General features: G+C 39.4%; 1 protein-coding gene across 1 annotated transcript; it reads right to left on the bottom strand.

Annotated features, from left to right (window-relative positions):
* Positions 1 to 5,202: 5,202 nt before the first annotated feature.
* Positions 5,203 to 22,737, bottom strand: LAPTM4A (lysosomal protein transmembrane 4 alpha). Its single transcript, XM_077844034.1, has 7 exons — positions 22,377 to 22,737; positions 14,371 to 14,491; positions 10,999 to 11,075; positions 10,771 to 10,893; positions 7,877 to 7,972; positions 7,222 to 7,320; positions 5,203 to 5,875 (listed from the first exon to the last, which is right to left on the bottom strand). The coding sequence occupies exons 1-7, from the start codon at positions 22,485 to 22,487 to the stop codon at positions 5,801 to 5,803; spliced, it is 702 nt and encodes a 233-aa protein (XP_077700160.1). The 5' UTR covers positions 22,488 to 22,737; the 3' UTR covers positions 5,203 to 5,800.
* Between the last annotated feature and the right edge of the window lie 350 nt (positions 22,738 to 23,087).

Raw genomic sequence — 23,087 nt, 5'->3', positions numbered from 1 at the left:
CAGGGTCCCCGCAGGGAACCTGCTTCTCTCTCTGCCTCTGTCTCTGTCTGTCATAAGTAAATAAAATCTTAAAAAAAAAAAAAAAAAAAGTAATAAAATTACCAAGTCTTCTACCCACATCTCCACCAGTTCAAATCTCAATTCTCAAATGTCCAGTTCTCAAAGCCTATCTCAAATCGCTTCATTACAGAAGCTTATCCTTATCTTTCCAGCTGTATGCAATCCCTGAAGAAGGAGGGGAAGACAAGAAATATGTGAAGAAATAATGGCTGAAAAACATCTGAAACTTGATGAAACTGATAAACCCAATGAACCTCAAGCACAAGGAACACACACACAAAAAACCTTGCATTTTTTGTCTATCTTATATCTAAAAAAAAAAAAAAATTAAATCAAGGAACATGTAAAAAAAAAACCGCTTAAAACCAGTGACAGAGCAAAACTTTTAATCCCCAAAAGACAAGGAAAAAAATAAACAAAGTTAAAGATGATGGAAAATTTCTAAGTAGAAACAATGTGTACAAAAAGACAGTCTGCCTATGTATGTCTCTGCTCCTCTCTGTGTGTCTCTCATGAATAAATAAATAAAATCTTAAAAAAAAAAAAAAAACAGTGGAGAAGCATTTTGAAAGCACTGGAAAACAAAACAAAACAAAACACCTGACTACCAAGAATTCAAAATCCAGGGATAGAATTGTTTGAAAACAAAGGTAAAATAAAGACATAGTCAGACATACAAAGGCCAAACAAATTCAGCAGCAGCAGAACCACATTGAAAAAAAAAGTTAAAGGGAGTTCTCTGGCAGAAGAAAAATGATACCAAGTGGAAATGTAGATCTACAGTAAGAATGAAAAACTCCAGAAATGGTAACTGAATGCGTACATATGTAATTTAAAAAATTATCTTCTTCTTTAAAAGATAATTAACTGTAACTAAAAATAAGTGTTACAGAAAGTCAAAACAAGAAGGAACCTAGTCAGCCACTCATTTGCAAATTAATTATTGACTGTCACTTGAATGGTGGGAGGGCCAGGGAATATAAATCAGGTTTTTTATAAGCTGCCTCACTGAATGGTAGCAGGTAACAAACTCCTAAGAGACCAGAAACAGTTGCTCTCTCTCTGGTTTCCAGGTCACATTCTCTTCTCTCTTTTGAGTCCTTCCTCTGGCCCTGTCTTGCTCACACACACCCATTGTGATAGTATGTACACTTTAGTTCCCAACTCCTCTATGTCTGTGTCCTCACTTGATCCTAAAAACAACTCCCAGAAGTGTGTATGTCAGGGGTGCATCTTCTTGATTTTACAGATGCAGAAATCAAATCTCAGACCTGAGTTAAAGTCCCCAGCATAAGGGATTCATAGCTTGAGTGAGGACTGAAATTTCAATCTTCTGACTCCAGATTGCATGCTCATTTCACCAGCCCCTACTGCCTCTCTCATGTGCCTGAATTCCATGTTGTTTGGCACTCATCTTATTTTACTCGAAGTATGAGAAAAGTATCACGACTTTTATCATTTTCTGCAAGGGACATCGAAACAATTTGAACTCAGTTCACGATGACTATGAACAGATTAGTCAGACTAGAAAACAGAGATTAGGTACAGATGGAAGAAAATGTACAATTCATCTGTGGAAAGTCTCTTGGTTTTGTATTCCAAGTACCCTTAAATGTAGGTGTGGTATCCTTGACATTTAGATCATATCCAATTCATATTGAAAATAGTCTATTAGCAGTGTAAAGTTTTATGGAGACAAAGTATTTCATTCACTGAACACTCACCACCCTCCTTTTCCCTCCCAACTTTGGTCATTGTGCCAAGTGTTGTAAATGGAAAAAAGAGTAAGGCCTTACCTCTAGGTTTTTTGCTAACAGAGACACAGATGCAATAAAACACAAGCTGTAATGGAGGGATGTCTTAGGTACTCGAGGAAAAGAAGCAGGCCCATTCAACAAATCATTCTTCAAAGCATAGTCATTGGTAGCCCATTTACCAAATGATCAAAAGAGAAAGTGGCCAATTTACAGAAGTTACCTAATGTAGTGAAACCCTCTAAGTAATATTTTGACCTATTTCAATATGTAGATGTATTCTTTGAGGACTTGTTGCAAGTCAGTCAGCTGTTGTGCTAAGCACTGTATACAACGCCTTCTCTTAGGAAGTCATTTGGGGCTTACTAAAGCTCACAGAGGATAAATGACAGGGCCAGACCCACACAACAAAACAGAGGCAGAACTGAAGTTTAAAACCAAGCTTATCTGAATCCAGGATCTGATTTCTCAACAACTCCTCTATACAACCTGCTTTATAGTATCTACTGATTTTTTCTTTTGTGCTAGGCACTGTTCTAGATTCTGCACATCAATTCTATCATTTATTATTTGCAACTCCGTGAGTTATGAGACTCTTTTTCTAGATGAGAAAATAGATTCAGAGAAGTTCTATCACAGGTCGTTTTAGGACTCTCATCTGTTTGGAACCCTCCAGTTGGTTCCCCTCCCACTAAAACAGTCATAATGAAGGATGGTGGCCAACCCCATACCTCCTCAAACTTACTACCCACCACTCTCCGCCCTTTCCACTCTCTTCGTTGGAGCTGGCTATTCTTTGAGCATGCCAAGTGTGCTCCTCAGATCCCTCTGTTTGAGATGTTCTTCGTCCCTCAGGTCTCATTCACATGTCCCCTTATTCCAACTGCAGCCTTTCCTGACATCCTTTAAAACTGTACCCACAACCCCCCTTTTCTTGTCTCCTTTTCTCCATAGCTCTATCACTAATTTACTATATAGTTTTTAATCATCTCTCTTCTCACCAAAAGGAGACCAGGGAACTTTTATTGTTTTGCCCATCACTCTGTCTCTTGCACTTAGAATAAAGTACAGGCTCAAAACATATTAAACTTTTGATCAAAGTTAGAGTGTGAATTGGGTACTGAACCCAGCAGATAATCCCTAAGACCATCCTCTTTCCATTACATCAAGTGTGCTAATGAGGTCAGGGAATATGCATATGCATACTCCTGTGAGTTCAATTTTGGAAACAAGGGCCTCACAGGGCTCAAGTTTTGTTTGATAGGTCTCAGAAACACTTGGAACTTTATGGAGCTTTATAGCCTGCCACATTCATTTAAGTAAATGTTGAGAAAGTGAAGCAAGAAGGCCAAAGTGGAGCACAGAGTGGACAAAAACAGATGGAGGTACAGAAGGAAACTCAGATGACAAAGGCAAACCTCAGCAAAAAGTTGGAAAAGCTGAGGTTGGGTACTTAACAACGTTGGATGATAAAAGCCAAAACTGAGGTTAGAAAGCATAATGGGGGGCACCTGGATGGCTGTCGGTTGAGCATCTGGCTCTTGACTTCAGCTCATTTCAGGGTCCTGGGTTTGAGCCCCACTTTGGACTCTGTGCTCAGCGAGAAGTCTGCTTAGGATTCTCTCTCCCTCTCCCCCTGCTCTTCCCCATGCTCACACATTTGTTCTCTCTGGATAAATAAATCTTAAAAAAAAAAAAAAAAAGAAAAGCAAGCAAGCATAACGAATTTGTGATTTAGGAGGGCATTAGGATCTCATGAGACTTTTTTGTGGGAATTTCAGAGGCAGTGCCTAACTCAGAAGTCAGAATGGGGAGATTTATGAGCTCCTTACTTAAGCTGAAGCTACTTCCTATTTTAAAACAAGCCCAAACATCTAAACATTTATCTTTCAGTGTTATATCTACCTGCACTTTAGAATAAAATATTCTAAACTACTTATGCTTTTCTCCAAAAACAGAATTTTCTCCAAAATTACCTTCTTAAAGCAAACAATTTTGGCATATTTACGAGGATATTTGTTATGCCACAACAAATTTCCCTTTACTGGAAACAGGACCCCTTAACAATCATGTTTTTCCCCTTCCTTAGGGGAAATGATTGGGTTTAACACGTTGTGACTATTTTTTATCAAGTTCAAGGCCTGTGTCCTTTTCCAGAAGATAAACCTGCTTCAAATGAAGTTGCGATTAAAGGTCATAATGGCTCACCATTTCCACTCTAGGAGGAACAATGCCCAGTTGGGCCCACTGAGCTATGGATTGTGGACAAATGCCACTCCCATCCCCAGCCCTAAAAGGAGCCCCAAGTCAGGGTCCTGATGTGTTCACATTTTGATGTAATCCCATCATTAATAAAGAGCTAGTAAGAGTTCAGTTAGTATCCAAATACTGTTTAGCATGATCTTCAACAGAAAACACAATTAAACCCAACAGTAATATCTAAGGAAACTTGAATTTGAGATTTCTATTGTAGTTTTGATAAAGAAACAAAGTTAAGACCTAGCCCAGAGAAGTTACCCCGATTTTCAAGTGTTCTAAAATCTTTTTTTTAAAAGATTTTATTTATTTATTCAGGAGAGACAGAGAGAGAGAGGCAGAGACACAGGCAGAGGGAGAAGCAGGCTCCATGCAGGGAGCCCAACGTGGGACTCGATCCCAGGACTCCCGGATCACACTCTGGGCTGAAGGCAGACACTCATACACTGAGCCACCCGGGCATCCCAAAATGTTCTAAAATTTTAAGGTCAGTAAAATATCTTATACTACCCAAAACTGGGTATACTCCCAGACACAACTGTACTTCCTTTCTAAATATTGTCTACCCTTTATTTTGGTGGTGGTGTTTATAAAAGTGATATTGCAGCCAAACAATTCTGTTCACCCTTTGAGAAATGTGTGAAATACGCTCATGTGTCTACATGGTAGATGTGTATAAGGCCACTACTGCTACATTCTTAGCAAGATGCAAGGTGGAATATTTTCAGGAGAAAATTTTTAGTTGTGTGGTCTATAAGCCACAGTTCACTTGCTTTCTCCTTTGGCTTTCCTCTGAAGGCGAACTGATGCACTTTTAAATTATTCTTGAATTATTCTTGAGGAACTCATTACCTAAATACTAAATCTCCACATAAACCACAGCTTGCTACCCTCATCCCATGATTTTTCTAACAAAACATCAATATTAATTTCTGGCCTGTGATTCGAGCATATCTTCACCATAACTTTAAATAATATGTGAGCTACGGACTAAAGAAATGCCTTCTAATTAAGTCTGCATTGTATTCTCCAAGTGCCAAAAGACCTGACAGTCTGAGTTTACTGTAATGGAAAATGTTAAGATTCTACCTACCAAAAAAGGGTAATAGATTTTTTTAAAAAATGACAACAGTCAATATTTAAGAGATTTATTAAAGCATCTTATCACAAAGATGGAAACATACAAATTAGAAACATGCAACCGTCATTTTCCACAGTCAAGTTAAAATGTTATATATTTTTCCTGTTTTCACAGCTGAAAACTTCAGATCTTATACCTAACTCACTCACCCTGAATATTTAATTCATTCTTCCTGAAAGTATCCAGGGTAGCAAATAACCAAAATGCAAACTATTATATAAAGAAAGTGCAAAGTTAAAAAAGAAAATGTGTAGAGAATACCCCCTCCCCCCCTTAAAGGCAAACAATGGCACTTTGCTCTTGCTTAACCTAGATTGTCTCCAGAAACTATTAAAATGTAATAGACTTACCAAAAAAAAAAACAAAAAAAAAAAACAAAAAAACAAAACAAAAAACAAAAAACCCCAAACCTGACTTCCTGACTTTGAATAGATGTCCAAAAAGCTTGTTAGTGTTTAAAAATAAATGCTTAAACAAAGGAAACTGTATTTTATATCAAACAAGTTTGAAGAGCCCTGTATTGCAGCATTCTGTAAAATAAACAAGACAAAAAGCTGGTATAGGGTTTATTGACAAAGGCAGAATTTCTTCAGGCAGGTATGTAAGGAGGTGGTGGCTCTTTCTCAGGCATCTTCACGGCCATTTCATAGGTTGGCAAAACATACTGAGGAGAGAAAAAAATATTGGACTTAAAGCACTTAAAATTCTACCTGGATGGGATGCCTGGGTGGCTCAGTGGGTGAGCTTCAGCCTTCGGCTCAGGGCGTGATCCCGGGATCCGAGATCAAGTCCCACATCGGGCTCCCTGCATGGAGCCTGCTTCTCCCTCTGCCTGTGTCTCTGCCTCTCATGAATAAATAAAATCTTAAAAAAAAAAAAAAAATCCTACCTGGAATAATTCAGCTTTCAGATTTAATTTTTTTAAATAATGATTTTTTTTCCAGATTTTATTTATTCATGAGAGACACAGAGAGAAGCAGAGACACAGGCAGAGGGAGAAGCAGGCTTCCTCCTGCCAGGAGGCGCCTGATGTGAGACTGGATCCTAGGACCCCGGGATCACGCCCTGAGGGGAAGACAGACGCTCAACCCCTGAGCCACCCAGGTGCCCCCAGCTTTCAGATTTTAGCTGAAGAAGCTGTTAGCTGAAGAGTTCCCGGGTGTAGAGAGGACTGGTAATGGAGGGGAGCTGTCTGGTCTGAGACTACTAAAGACCGAGGGATGGCGGGGAGGCGGCAGAACTTTGCTTCTGAACAAACAGAGGCTACTAGGAAGCCCTGACGGGAAAGGAAGTAGGTGGCATGGCTCTCCGTGTGACTAAGGACCAGTGCCTTGGGGGCTGGGAATCCAGGTTAAGGGCACCGCTGAATCACGCTCAAGGGAGCCTCCAATAAATGATGCTGGATCCTGAATTTCATCAGAATCTATCATCAGGCACTTTTATCATTTCCTCTAGGGTAAAAGGGCACATCTGTGTAGGAGTGCCATTCCAACCTAAGTGACTCCAAGTGTGACAGACTGGCCCTACAGGGGTCACATATATATTCTGCTGAAAACCTAGAGAAGTTAATACAGCAGTAACTAAAGGCCCCTAGAAGTAGATCTCCCCAAAGACTCACAGAACCCATCTCCCCACAAAAAAAACAGTTTCCGCTTTTGATCACGTGGATGTTTCTGAAAGCAACACAAGCTGCACATGATGGCACCCCATCCTTAGAAGTTCCAGGGGCCAGCATGATTCACAGGGCCACTTCCTGTCTGATCTCTCCTACAAAATGCAACCCCCTGCCCCGGAGACAACCTAGGAGTGAAGCTGAATGAGCAGTGCCGGGGGGAGGGGGGGGGGGGGTCTCTCACCTCAGTACCCATGTTTCCAAAGGGAAATGCTAAATCTTGCAGATGTAAGCTACCCACGCCCAAAATCATATGGCATTGAAGAGGAAGTCAAGATCTAGGTTCTTGAGAATAGTCAATGGCTACTGAAGATTTAATATATTAAAAGGTCATTCACCTGTGGGGGTGCTTCAAAGGCAGGGTACACGGCAATCTCTGGCATGTTTCTGTTGTTGATGTATTTATAGCAGTTCCAAACACAGTTGATTAGATAAGCCTGAAAGAATGCAAACAAAATTTCCATACGCTAGAAACTCAACAGATCACCTACTCTAAAATTAAGGGGACTTATGCTTTCCACCACATGTGCTCTAGAGAGAAGGGAACAGATACCCATTTGGAACCTAGCACAGGCCAGGCCAGGCCCTTTTCCTACCTGCTCCCACTTAAATATCCCAAGTTTTATTGACAGTATTTTACAGAGAAACCATAAATGAGGTTTCATTTCAGGTGCGGTAACTACTGTGCTGCAAAAGAGAATTCCAAAGGTTCAGAGAGAATTTAACAGATTTTCAGTCAAATCATGAACTAAAACATGAACTAAAATAAAATCATGAACTAAAAATACGATGTTCCTTACATTCAGGAGGATCCTGGCCATTTCCAACCTCTCTCTGGAAACAAGAGGGAAGACATCCCCCCAGATGCTATCTTTACTACCGTGTCATAATAAATACTGTCCCCTCACTGTGAATGCTAAAGAGAAAAGGCAAAAAAGGTTTAGACAGTGTCACAGTCTAACTGGTCGCCCAAGTATTTAGTCAGTAACTCACCTTAAAAATAATGAATAAGGCAAAGAACACAAGAACAATGAAGAGGAGGCAGCTGGAGTCCAATGCCAGGAGGTCATCTTTGTAGGGAAAATCAGGCTATAAAAAAGGGAGGTGGGGAGAAGAGGTGAACAGGCAGGGTAGAGAGGATTTTTAGGGCAGTGAGACTATTCTGTTTGACACCACAGTGATGAATATACATCTTTACACACTTGTCCAAACTTACAGAATGCACACCACAAGTGAACCTAGGGTAAACTACGAGCTCTGGGTGATAGTCATGTGTCAGTACAGGTGCATCAACTGTAACAGATGGACCACTATGGTTTGGATGTGGTCACTGGGGAAGGTTGAGGGGTGGCTCTTTCCATTCAGTTTTGCTTTTAACCTATAACTGCTCTAAACCATGAAGTTTATTAACACACACACACTAAAAATTCAGCTATGGCACTTGTACTTTATGATAGTCTAGAGAGCATCTTAAAAACACACACAAAAAAGGGCACCAAAGTCAGAAGTGATTTTTAATAAAAACTTATAAACAGCACTTAACTCATAGTACTTTTAAGCCTCATCATCATCAAAGCACGCCACTGAACACTTAAAACACATCTGAACACTGCTGTCCAAATTGAGCTGATCTTCTCTCTACTTTTCACTATTCTAGATCTTTCTGGCCTTTGGAGAAACACCACCTCCTGTATACAACTGCAGATTTGTCCTTGGGTCACTAAGTCAGGAGGTGCTAAATCTAAGTTCCATGGGTCACTGACTCCTACCTGGTAAAGTAATTTTTCTAAAAACCAATCATCAATCTCAACGTTCCTCAGAAAGGGGCAAATAGAAGGAACATCCCTGGTTATCAAAGCAGGCAAGACTCTGATTTACTGCAGACATACTACATTCTACTGTGAAGGGTCAATTTTATTTACTTAAATATTTATATAGCATTTACTGTGTACAAGGCAATTGAGATGAGTTCCAAAAAGGCATTCTCAAAGAATAATTTAGGATTTACAAGCTGGCCAATAGTAAAGGTACTTGCCAGTATGAGAGACCAAGTGAATATAACAGAGGGGAGAAACCACTGGAGTCTAAAAGAATAGTAAAAAATTCATTCTAATGTTCTCCTTTAAAGCTCATCTAATTTTTAAAATCTGATGTTTTTAATGGAAATGTCAACACAAAGGCCCAAATAATTTTCCTAAAAAAGCAGCATGCAAAAATCCCAAAGGACCAAAAAAGTATGCACGCACCAACTCCAAACCCTAGCTAAGTGTATCCTTGGGATACAATTGTTCTTTAAGTTTCATTCATAAATAAAAAGACAAAACTGAATGAGACCAGCTCATGGGGAAATGCTACAGCTTTTATTCAGAAGGTTTGCAATTTTTCAGCCAGACATGACAAGAGAGATCTAGAATGAGGAAGCTTCTACCACTGCCAATCAAAACACTAGACCCTGCCCTCAGCTACTTCTCTCCCATTAATCATATGCTGCTTTGCTTCCTTCCCTTACTCAGTGCCAGCTGCCATGGTCACCTTTTAGTCCTCTGACTACACTCACCATGTTCCTTCCAGCCTCGAGGGGTCTCTGTGACCTGGAACATTTGCTTCTGTATTTGCTCTGTCTTAACTCCTACTCAAGACTCTTGAGCACAATTCAAGTCTTGCTTCCCAGCCCAGGTCTAACCCTTGTGTGACATCTACTCATGCAGCCCACACTTTTCCTTCACAGCTTTTTACCAGTTTTAATGCAGTAATTGTCAACTTTCTAACTCCTTCACTAGCAAATAAGTTCTACTGATGTATCCCAAGAACCCAGCAGAGTGCCATCCACATAAGAAACAACTACCAAATGTTTTCTGAATGAATGAATGATAAATGTGGTCTTATGCAAGATGGACTAGGCAGGAAATATGAAAGTGGAGAGAAAATTCCTAAAAGACAGCACTTTTGAAATGAACTTTCGTTTATCTGGACTCCATGCATCCTTCCAGACCATACCCCGGCCCACAGAGTTCCCATTCGCTTCATCATACAGCGCTAATCTAAGCTCCACAAATGCTGTCCTATGACAGTTCTAGGTCATTATCACAGATAACCTCTTCATTTCTTAACTCCTCCAATCCATGGGCTGCTCCTCAAAGAGAGGGAAGCTATGCTTACAGGTACACCATTCACCAATGATTTGTCTCAAATAGAGGAAAGGATACTGTAAGTACTCAAGTATTTGCTATGGATGCCTACAAAGAAAAAAGAGGAAAAGCAAAACCAGCATCCAGCTTTGTGCTGTAGCAAGCTGCTAGAGAGGCAGAGCACACCCCCAGCAGCCAGAGTGGCCCCGCCCAGCTCCTTCCTGAAGAGCTACACTCGCATCTTCAGCAACCAGCTGCCAGAGCTCTGAACTGTCTGTGCATATCTGTGCTTTACCTCTATTTATTCTGTGCATCCCTTAGCGAGATGTGCCCTTGGGTATCAGAAAAGACTAACAAGATTATTTGGGGGTGGGGGTGAGGGTTTGGGAACAAACATTTACAATATTTCAGCTTACAAAAGATTTCACAGGAATGCTCTACTTTTGAATAGAGGGGGAAACCTCTAGAGCCAAATTATTACAGTATGCTCAAAACAAAAGTTCAACTACACCTTATGTTCTTATGACATCCATCTTTAGAGACTTTTAATACTGGAATATCCACATGGTATGGCAAGAAAATATGCTACTTACACCTTACTGGTTTCAACACGGTAGTTAAGAGTAGTAATGATTATTTTAAAACACTTTCAAAAATAAGTAGGGTAGATTAAAAATAGTCCCTAAAGCTAACTCAAAATTTCAATTTAAATATTTTACTTAAAATAAAGAAAAAGACTCAGTTGGCAAACACACTTACTAATTGATCCAGATACTCTTTGATTCTTGGCAAGTAAGTGAGGGAACTGATAGCAACCAGGCAACTGAGAACGAAGTCAAAAAGCCGGTAACAGAAGAATGGGATCAGCCAACCCACTTGATACTGAAGAAAAAAATAACAACCACAAAGTCACAGCACAAATAAGAAATTATTAAGTACCACTCGGTAAAGGTCAAACTCTAAAAGTCAAAAATAGAGGATACTTACAGAAATTGCTCCATATACCAGCATTGAACTGATAATAAACATAAGAACAGACACAGCAAAAAGAACGCAGGCATTATCTAAGAAAACAAAAACAAAAATCTAATTAAGCCACTTACATAATAAAAAGAACAAAACTCTTCATGACAAAATCATGTTTTCAAGCTAGCTTAAAAAAACAAGTATTTTCAAGATTGGCTATGAAATAAAAAATCTAAGACCAGGCATGTTAAAAAAACAATCTGTCTCAGCATTAAGAAACAATGTTTGAAGAATCTTCACATTTGTTTTTCTTGTTTATTAAATTGGCTACAATTCACTGAACTCTGATCATCAGTCACTCAGCTAGGAAGACAGATCTCTGCCCAGAGTCTTAGAGTCTGAAGGTGTGCAAAAAGAGAATGATAATCCAATGTAGCAAGTGCTACAACAAAAGCAGAATCAGGAAGAAAATATGGAAGAAAGGACACAAGTTGGGTCTTGCAGGCTGAGTCAGAGTTCAACAGGAGGGAGAGGCTGGTACTTACTAGAAACACACAGATGTAATAAATAGAGAGTGCCACAGCTGCGCCTCTCTGGCCTCAGATAAAATACATCATCAGAAATTCAAGGTTCTCCACTAACAACCTCCTTGCCACCCCAGCATATGAACTCACTACTCCCTGTTCCTTCCCTCAAGATTTCTCTGTGACTTTACAGGCCTCTTTCTCAGGTTGTTCCCTTCTTCTACATTACCCAAGTTCATTATTTGTCTCACAAAACATCTCAACATTACTAAGCCACACATGACTTGAGGTTTTTTTGTTTTGTTTTAAGATTTTGTTTATTTATTCACGAGAGACACAGAGTGGCAGAGACATAGGCAGAGGGAGAAACAGGCTCCCTACAGGGAGCCTGATTCGGGACTCAATCCCAGGACCTGGGGGCTCACAACTTGAGCCAAAGGCAGATGCTCAACCACTGAGCCACCCAGGTGTCCCATCGACTTGAGTTTCTTAACACAGATCTAAAATTAATTCTTAAAAAAAAAAAATAAAATAAAAAATAAAAAAATAAAAAAAATAAAAAAATAAAATTAATTCTTTGACTTTAGATAGATTATTAAGAACAAGAAGAGTGTTAATAATAATGATTAGAATAACTGCTGAATATTCCCACTATTAGACAAATGTCATGTATCATCTTGTCACTTGGCAGTACAAACATCAGTATCTGGCAATAAATTGGGTAAGAATAGCCCTCTTTAGATTTTTTTTTAGAGGATATAGGATATCCTCTAGATGCTCTGTAGTAAAATAGGGGAGAAATGGGATGATGGGGGAAAAATACATATATAATACCTAGAATAATAAGAGATGCTCCAATATCTGTGAGTCAATAAAGCAAACAAAATATGAGGGCTAAATACCCATATATGAATCTCAGGTTTCCAGCCACCACCACATTCAAGAACCTCCTCCAGGGGGCCCCAACTGTTCACCCATTACCAAGGTAAATGTAAATAAAGTTAAATTCATGACTGAAAAACGGCTTGTATGTGTTGCAAAAGCATTTCATACATATTGAGTGGGATATATCCTGTTTAGCTGATTAGAAATAACTAACCATGAACCTTATCATTTAAAATGAGCTGGCAAGCCAGGATGCCTTCTAACAATCTGCCTTCAGCTCAGGTCATGATCTCAGGGTCCTGGGATGGAGCCCTGTGTGGGGCTCCCTGCTCAGTGGGAAATCTGCTTCTCCCTCTGCCTCTCCTCTAGCTTGTGCTCTCTCACTCACTCTCTTTCTCTCAAATAAACAGTCTTTAAAAAAAAAAAAAAATTAAAATTAAATCACCCAGCAGGCCAAAGATCAGAACTCAACTTGCCATTGTAACACTGGGTCCGTGGGAAAGTCAACTTTCCACTTCCAAAGAGACACAAACTACCATATGACCAAGAACTATGCATTTTTACATTCTCTCAAGCATCGGGGCTTTGGCACAATTGCAAGCAACGTAAGTATGATAACAAATACATGTGATTCTCTCAACAGCAGGCACAGCACTCATGCAACATGCAGGAAACCCGTGACTTCATCCCTGCAGCTCTAGCCAAGGCAGCCAGTTCTACAGACCTACATGAATGTCAACAGCCATCAATCTTTTTCTACACCTTGATTTTAAGAGAAACACATACTGACATTGCATCCTGAAAAAAATGCTGACATTATCAGGTTTTGTATAATTTTACAGCCTAAAATACCAAAAATAGCCATTAAAAACTAACGTTTTATTCATTTTTGTATTTTTATTTTTTATTTTTTTATTTTATTTTTTTGTATTTTGATTTTTAAATAGAAATAGACTAACTCAGGAAGAAAAAAACCGACACCACGAGGGATGTTTCTAATACATTCTTGGTTATTTCTTTTATCGCATTTGACAACAGAATTAAAGGATTATAGACATCTGAATAGACAATCAGCAGACTCATTTAAAAAGCACTTAAAACAGTGTAAACAATTTTAAGTGTTCTCATACTACAATGTCAATAGATGGCCACAAAACTCTACTGAATCCTAGATACAGCAGTGAGCCCTATGGACAGTAAGTTATTTGAATTAACCAAAATTTTGTTTAAAAAACTTCATAAATTTATCAGAGAAGATCATAAATATAATGAAGCTCAAGAATTTATAATAAGAGCTAATAACCTAAAAATATAACTTAGATCCTGTAATATTATAACTATACACAAAAAAACTCAATATTTTTCTGAAGTGAAATTTTAAACATGCAAAAACTCCACACTGAAAAGTTTGAGGCATAATTTTCTGTTTAAACACTAAATTTCTAACAATTTATAATACAAAAACTAGAATTTTTCTGCACCTGTTTAGAGAAAGATAATGAAAATGTTGTCAAAGAATAAACAAGTTTAAAAAGGTAATTTCCACAAATGTCTTCTACTTTTAACTCCAACATAGTCTTCCTTCATCTAAATGATAGAAATATGTTTAGAATTGTGACCCTGGAAGGATATCAGCAAATATTCCAGTAATTCATATTCCCTATTTTCCTGTAACCTTATCTGCTCGCCATCCTCTACTACATTTGCCAGCTGACCCTAGAAGGCTCACAGGTCTTTTTGTAATTCCTTATCATCCCAGGACTGACAGGAATCACGGTACACAATGTATATTTCTCAAGAAATCTTCTAGTAGTCTGTAGCATATTCTGGCCGGAAGTTCTCAATTATAATTCTCACTGGATATCTTTGAAAAACCCATAAAAATACTTTCATGCCACAGCAAGTAGAATAACTTAAATATAATCAATTCTCTAAATATTTTGTGTGTATAATTAGCAGGAGATATTTTCAACTAAAAACATACCAGCCATTCTCTCAGATGAATAGTAATTGCCAATGACTTCATATTGAATGTTGACAGCTGGCATTGAGTTTGGATGAGTTACTTCCACGGTCAGCAAAATTGCCATCAACAGGTTGACCACCTGAGAGAGATAAAGATGTTATCAATTATATTAATCAGGAAACCATCTTCAGTCATCTTCCCATGTTTAAACTGTTTTTTACTTGAAGTAACAAAGACAGAAAATAGAAGCAGACTACCTATAGATAAAATAACATGCAATACCACTCTAAAAATAGTTGAAAAATAGTATTTCTTGAAGAATAAACCGAAATGTTTCAGAGACAAGATGTGTTGGCTGAACCTGTGTTAATAAACAATAGGAATCATTACAAATTGTGTTCAGAGTTATGTATTTATTATTCATACACCAATCTAAGAATTTCTGGGCTTGAAGAAACTACAGCTCATCCAATATACTCATCCAGCAGAAAAACAGAATACCCATCAGTTAAACATATATATGTAATCTATCAGATAAGCCTGACACTCCTCCACATTGTGTCCTAATGATAGAAAACTATTTTCTCTTAGACCTGACTCAAATGCTTAAGACTTTCCAAGATTTTAACTATGTCACTTTGACTATCACCCACTAGCCTTAATTCTACCTTTTGAGATCATGTGCTCTCCCTTTTGAGTAAATGCTCCTCTAACACCTAAGGGGAGTGGACATGAGCCTCCAAATATTCTTTTCTAGAATAAACATTCAGGTACTTAAACCATTTCTCTAATGGTTTAACACTGTCCAGCTACCTCACTACTTCCTTTCTGCTCTCCTCTAGACACACGCTCCAGTTTGTTGGACATACCATTAAAATGAGTTAAGATCAGCCTGGTCACAGCATATAGGGATCTCGGTTCTTATAGCCTAAGCTAATAAAGTTTAACCTGCACAGCCTGAAATGGTACTGGCTTGATAAATGGAATGTCATATAAGAGTAACTCCCTAAACCCCTTCATTCTTTTTCACATTTGATTCTGCTAAGCTACCACCTGAACCCATACAGTTAGATTCAGAGGCCCAAGCATAAGCCTTTATACATTCGCACTGGAATCTCATTATATTCTTGCCCATCAAGATGTTCTGGATCTAGATTCAGACACCCCACCGATTTCCTATCTCTTTTAGCTTCCAGCATTTGAAAATATGATCAGCATGCAATCAGTATCTCCATCTCAGTCACTAGTAAAAGAGAACTGGACCAACCACAGGAGGTATCCAGAGGTTGTCCTCTTTGCATTAATCAGAAATCTTTGAATATAATTCTTTATCACTTTCAGAGAAACATCTTGAGTTTTTGTCAAACTTACTGCTGAAATTCCATCATAATATCTGATGTATTTTCCTAATTTAATCTATTAAAAAAAAAATTCTCATGCCTCTAATGGTTAGTGAATCCCTACAGTATCCCAGGAAGCACGACTTCCTTGAGATGCTCAAGAACAGTCCTGTTAATGATTCAATACAGAAAACCACCTGGATTGGAGTTAGGCTTCCTATTTAAAAGTTTACCAAATCTGTCCTCTCCCTTTGTGAAATTTGAATATTTGATACTTTTAAGATATATTAGAGCCTTATCATCAACAGTACTTTAAACAAACTCTATTATGTAGCTCTCTTGTTCATCCTAAGCTCATACAACTAGGTGATAATAGTTTCTCAGTTGAAGGCACTTCATATTCTTTAAACAAGCAACCCAAGTTTTATCATTCAGTAAGATTAGGGGAATCTAAAAAAAAAAAAAAAAAAAAAGATTAGGGGATCTAAACAATGTCACAATATCAAATTCAGAATCAACTGACATTTACTGAGTCTATACTATACACCAGTTATATTTACATATATTATTTCACTTATTCCTCACAACCACTGGTGAAGCAAATATTACTAAAGCCCATTTGCAGATGTGGAAAGTTAAGCGAAATAACTTGTGATGAGTTCACTGAGCTAATAGAGGATAGAGCTAGGATACAAAGCTGATTTTTTAAAACAACCTGCTTCATAGCACATGGTTAGTTATGTCTATTCCTAAGCAACTCCTGTTTTGAGGTCTTTCCAAAAGAAACTATTATCTAAGGTTATAAAATATTTATACGTTACTGTCCAAATAAGTATGTTTGGTAACATGCATTTTCCCTTGCAATGCTCCAAAGCAAAGTACTTTACTTTTCAACTCCTGAAAGGTCTTACAGAGGATAATCATACTCGCAAGGTGGCTCTCTAGTAAGGCTGATTTTTTCCCCCCATTTTCACTGCAACGGGTTTTGGCTACCATGTTGTGTATGAGTAGGAGCTCATACAACTCGGTAAATTAATTATTGAACAATTAGATGTATCTACTGAAATCTTATAGATTCTGCGTATTGAAATCAGTTTGAAATCAATTCAGCAAAGTATCCTTTGTTAAACACAGTACGGTCTTAGTTAAAAAGCTCTGCACAGTAAAAACATTCTCTTATCAAGAGAAACACACAAACTAAATGAGTAAATGAAGGAAAAGACACAACTAAAATACTTAGGAGCTTAATTTTTCTCTTCTTAAATACTTTATTGCATGTTGGACTTATAAAAATCTGTTCTCTTACATGGGTAAGCCAGACTCATCCACTATTATCTTCTCTTGTAGTATTAGTAACACTTCAAGTTTCATTGCACTGTCACAACCCAGCGTATTAAACAAAAATCATAGCTCTAATCAAATGATCAAGAAATGATAAAATAAATTGCAGTGTTATTTCTTTAAAAGCTCAAACCATTCTTCAAATCTTCACTGAGTTGTATTTCATTAGAACTTCAACTTACATTTTAAAGCATTTTCCTGGAAAATCCATCCTTGTGATCTTAAACTGAGCACCTATCTTAAACTGTGCTCCTATTTAGGCCCTGTGCTATTCACTTCTGATGGGTCAGTATTTTGACTAAGTTCCACATAGCATTTTCCAAAAAATACATAAAATCAGCTTTATAGTCTTGCAATATAAAATTTCTGATATACAATTTCTCTGAAAATAGCAAGTATCTTCAATTTTAGGATATTTATTCCCAATTGGTTTTTTTCCCTTTAATTTCAGTAAAGAAAACAAAAATGCAATTAAAATAACTTCTAAAGCTCTCAATATGGAGGGTACTGAATATAGCAAATATGTTAACGGCATGGGCGGACATACCATTCAATGTAGAAGCAGTCCTGTAAATTTATTGGGTCAAATTATATGGTTTGCATTATTTTTGCAAGCCTTTTGCATACCTTGTGTAAGTGAACAATTACAAAAACCAGAGTGTAGATTTTACTTGTTACAAAGGAACAGTTATCAGACTCCTGGAAGTACTCAGCCTCCAGAGAGGAATTCCTCTTTGCTTCCTCATCTCACTGCCACACCCATTCCAGAAGATTCTTTGGGGGCTGATTTTTGTTCTAAATAATTATTCTTTAGGTTCCCACAGTATATTTTGCCACAACCCAGCACAGGCTGAGATTATAATTAAAACAATGTATGTGCTTCAGGGCATTCTGGTAAGGGTTTCATAGGCAGAGTATCTCCACTGGGAGTGAGTCAGTGAAGAACTGTCAGCAGATAAAGATCAAAATGGCCAATCTTTAAAAATTATGTTAAATGTTTCACATATAAACTTTGTTGTTTACTGGTATGTGCAGTTACAAATGAATTATTCTTACTATTTTGGGGATGAGACAATTAATTTTACAAATGTCTTATGAATATTTCAAATGTTCTAAGTAGCAAGCTAGCTTAACTATACACTTTTACAGAGTAAGATCTATCAACTTTCTACTTCAAGAACATCTTGTAGGGGAGAAAAATAATCACTAGTAATCATGTAATAAGTAGTATTTAATAAGTACATACAAGTGGTATGTAGAAACTTTTCCAGGTACACAGTGAGGAAACCAGATCTCTCTGGCTGGGAAACAAGAAAAGCTTTACCAAGATAACATTTGAGCTGACCATTAAAAAATTAAACAGAACTGGCAAAAAGTTAATAGTCACAGTTGGGTGATGAGTAAATGGGAGATGTTAATACCACCTCACTATTCTTTATATTTGAAATTTTCCTTAATAAAGTTTTTAAAAAGTGACAGGGAGAGGGAAGAAATAGTACATGCAAAAGTACTGAGGCACAAAAAAAAGTGTTTGAGGAAAGACAGTAACTCTGAAATATAAATAGGTTATACTGTTACTTAAAGGAACCAGGAATTAGGGTTGGAAAGGAAGAGCTTGAGGAAACCTGTCCTCACTTCTCACACAGCTACTGAATTTCAGACAGACATTTTATGTCTGAGACATTCATGCAAAATCAGCCATATATATTAAGTCTTTCCAAGACCTATAATTATTACAAGTGCTCAAAATGTATTCTTGGTTTTAAGATTTTACTTGAGAGAGGGAGAGAGCTCTAGCAGGTGGGAAAGGGAGAAGCAGGCTCCCTGCTTCTGCTTAGCCCCTGACATAGGGCTCAATCCCGGGACCCTGGGATCATGACCTGAGCAGAAGGCAGGCAGATACCTAACCAACTGAGCCACCCAGGGGCCCTTCAAACATGAAGGATGCCTCCTACTGCCCACTTGTTAGCCGATTTTCAATTATTCAATGAACATTTGAACTTATGCTATGTAACAAACTTGTTTGAAATCATATGGCTTCAAATTTTATTATTATTTTTATATATTTTATTTATTCATTTGACAGAGAATAAGGAAGAGCACAACCAGGGGGAGTTGCAGGCCGAGGGAGAGGGAGCAGCAGACTCCCCTCAGAGCTCGGAGCCCGATGCAGGGCTTCCTCTCTGGATTCTGAGATCATGACCTGAGCCGAAGGCTTAACCAGCTGAGCCACTCAGGCGCCTCTCAAATTTTTTAATAAATAGAGAAAACAATTTGAGGAATGCTAGAATTTAAACTAGAGCTCATTCTGAAATTTTGTATTACTTAACTAGAGATTATGCTTCTTTCCGATCTAAAACCCGAAATGCTAACGCCTCAGGGCCAGTACCTCTCTCATGGATAAAACTGGCTCCAGCTTCTTTATGTACTACTGCACTATTTAATACCACAGAATACTTTAGTATACAGTGTCAGAATGGTGTTAACAGTAGACCAGTTGCCAGAAAGCAATGTCACTGTATCAGATACATTCACAGTACCTGGTCTTGGCCCAGCAGGAGGGAGGGCTGTCCCCTGCACCCCCCAATCCCAGGTTTCAAACAGCACAGCTGCAATCTGAAGATCATAAATATCTTCCCACCTGAAACTAAGGGAGTATCTTGACAAGGTAATGGAGGATGCACATAACATTCTACCTCCCTCAATCCCTTATTACTTCTTAGTAAAGAAGCTTCTAGCAAGAAAATAACAGTTTGGACAAGTCTTCTTTGATTAGAGGCATTATACTACACTTTTGTCTAGGTGGCCTTGTTCTCCCAAAGGTTACACGTCTTCCCAACTAGACAGTATTTGTGCTTATGTTGCTGTGGTATTGAAGCTACACTTTTGAAAGTCACCAACAAATTCCCAGCCTTTTCCCAGTCCTTCATCCAATTAGAATCTGATGTTACTAATCATATTTTCCTCTCTTGTCACTGTACCATAAGTTTCATTTTTGCATATGTGCTCCAGAAATCTCTGTAATACCGTTCCCCAAGGCAGAGCATCATTTTCAAGACAAGGAACCTTTGAGAGCCTTTGTGTGGCAGGTAATAGAAATACAAAAGACAACACATGGTCCCTGCAATTTATTCTGTATATCCACTAAAGCCTTTTACATTGCAAATCATCAACAAGTCCCTTACTTAAGACAGATTGATTCTAGCAACTTCTACTGCTCTGTTAACCCAAAAGTCCATGCAATATAAGAACAGCTACGGCCTCCTTCTAAAATTGCAAAAACTAAAGCAGGGAAAAAGGGAGAGATGTAAACTGTTTTCACGTCAAGTGCCTCCAGTGGTGAATAAATTTAAACTTCTCACTCCCTATAAGAATAAATATCCTTACTAAAGTTTTTCTCTCTGCATTTTGGGTTTTGCTGTATATAACTAAAAATTTTCCCTGCTATTCCTTTCATTTTTATGAGCTGAGCCCATAGCATTAAAAAAAAAAATTTTTTTTTAATCTGCCTAGAAAAGACTGGAAAGAAATACAGCCAATTATATTCAGATGGTTGAAATTGGGATGGTGGTTATTCCCTTGCGGAGTTAGAAATCCTTTGTTCTGTGAATGGAGGGAAGGGTCTGAGAAGAAACGGGAAGATTAGGTTTGCAGGCAATGAGTCCCAGCTGGGTACCCCTGCACCACTTTCTCAGTTCAGTAGCAGAGAGGAGGGTCATCTCCTAGGGATGAGGGGGACAGGGTTGAGTAAGAGGCTTGAGGACCCTAAATATTTGAATGATCCATTTAGGGGAATGGAAGGCAGAGCTAAAGACAAAAGAAACTGAAGACCCAGACCCTCAGCAAAATGGGGAAGAGATAAAAGGAGGTTAGAAATATAATACTGCTACTGCCGTTAATTGATTAATTTAAATCAGTTAGAATATAAAACAAGAAGGAATTTGGGGGGAAAATCTGATATACCAATAAAATGAGGTTTCTGACTATGAAAGTACAGGAGATATTAAAATAAGCTTAGAAACAAGCAAATAAGCCTACACATTCAAGTTTTATTGTTTTTAATGTACATCAATAAAGCAAAACTAAAAAAAAACAAGGTGGTCAGAAATAATCTGAGGGCCAGGTAGTCCCCTCAGTGTGCGCCGTGAAACCGTAATCTGCCTAAGATTATTCTCATCTGGTGTTTGTTCAAACAATAATGATTTCAAGGAACTGGGTAGGGAAGTAATGATAACAGGCAAAAAGAATGTGATAAGCTTTTCCTTTTTTTTTTTAAGCTTTTCCTTTTTTGTGTTTTGTTTTTGCAGTTCACAGAAGTTAACAGAAACCATACGGTATCCCTGCACCACAACCCTCCATACCGAAACACAAAGACAACAAATTACAAAGTTGTCAGTGAAAGCAGCTCATCAAGTCAACAGGATGAGAAGTTTGTCAAAGCCTCGGTGAAATCATTATAGCCTAAAGCTATTTCCAACAGTCACAAATTAGTTTCAATGTGTACGGGTACTGGAGATGGTGGTTAAGAAATCACAAAAGTATTACTGTCAACTTGGTTATGACACAGAATGACATAGATCTTGGAATCCAGGAAATGGCTAGTGGATGTGGCCAGAAGAGAGAAGGCTCTCAATAAAGGGCTCTTAAAAAAAAAACAGAACGAGCCTGATACAAAAAGCGTCCAGAAGGCAGGTGGGAGTGTAAATCCTGGCAAAAGGCACCGCCTCCAAGAGAATCCAGATTCGCAACAGAGGCCTTTCTGCCTAACACATCACAAACACACCGTAACAAATAACGTCCGAAGCCACAGGCAACTGCGTTTACAGATGGATCTTTCCATTTCCTTTCAGGCAACACAACGTCGAAAGCGTCGCATTTCTCAAGGTCCACTCCTAGTTGTTTTGTAGGGGGAAAAAAAAATCCCAGGGAGCATAGGTGGGAGCCGGTGAACCCTTCTGATCACGGAGGTAGAAAAAAGAACCGACACCAGGTAGTTTCCAGGAATCCCCACGAAACCCCAGTATCCTCATCCCTCCTTCCCACCCCTACCCCTCTTCCCCCGCCCCGCCCCCGCCCACAACGCCCCGGCTCCTTCCTGCTCCGATGTTCTCCTCTAATTGGAGCCGAGGAACGATCTCCCCCTTCCTACCCACCCCACCCCCACCCCCGGCCACATTCTCCTCCCTCAAAGTTACAGGAACCTAAAAAAGTCCGCTTATGCCTTCCCGCTCCACCCAACACCCCGCTTCCAGGCCCACCCCCTCCGTCTGAGCCCGGGCTCCCCCACTTCCCGCTCATGCGCACTGCCCCGAGCCCCAACCCTGCTGCCCCGCCCGCCCTTACCATGTACCAGGTCCCCAGGATGATGGTCCCGGTGCGGACATGGCAACAGCCGCAGCACCGGGTGCTGTAGAACCGGTCGCTGCGGCTCCGCTTGAAAGTCATGGACACCATCGGGAATCCCACAGGCTTCGTTCTAGGACGGGCCCCTGACAAACGCTTTCCGCCCAGAGGTCCAACCCAGATAGCTCCGCCGCAGTCTCCAAAACCAAACGACGCGTCTTCAAGCCCGCCCCCGGCCCGGGCCCCAGCCAGCTCCTTCGCACCTGCGCACTGAGTGCCGAGCGCCGCTCTCGCGCGACCTCGGTTTACCCTTCTTTCTCCACCTTCCCCGCACACAGGCCAATGGAAGAGCAGAAAGCGGGGTGGACGTGGGCCCTGATTGGAAGACCTTGGAGATTGACAGGACGTCACGCCCAATCAGAAGTGCGACTCGCCTTAGCGCTAATGGATCCCCGCCTCTTAGGCGAGGGCAGGGGCTGGCTCGTAGGCTCGGAAGAGGACGGAGTAGCCTGGTAGTTTACCATTCCCGGGGCGAGAGGGGCAAGAAGAGAGGCATTTAGTGAGTAGACGCAGGGACGAGATCAGTTGGTGGCAGAAAATGCGCACGAAGGGCCTTTTCTGAGTGATGTCTCTGCCACGTACTGCTTCGGAGGCGTCACGGGACCGCGCCTGGTCACGTGACCGTTTTGCGCGCTGCTCGATTATTTGGCT

The sequence above is a fragment of the Canis aureus genome, chromosome 12 (genome assembly GCF_053574225.1).
Source record: "Canis aureus isolate CA01 chromosome 12, VMU_Caureus_v.1.0, whole genome shotgun sequence".
NCBI lineage: Eukaryota > Metazoa > Chordata > Mammalia > Carnivora > Canidae > Canis > Canis aureus.
This window is presented reverse-complemented; position numbering and strand designations above follow the sequence as displayed.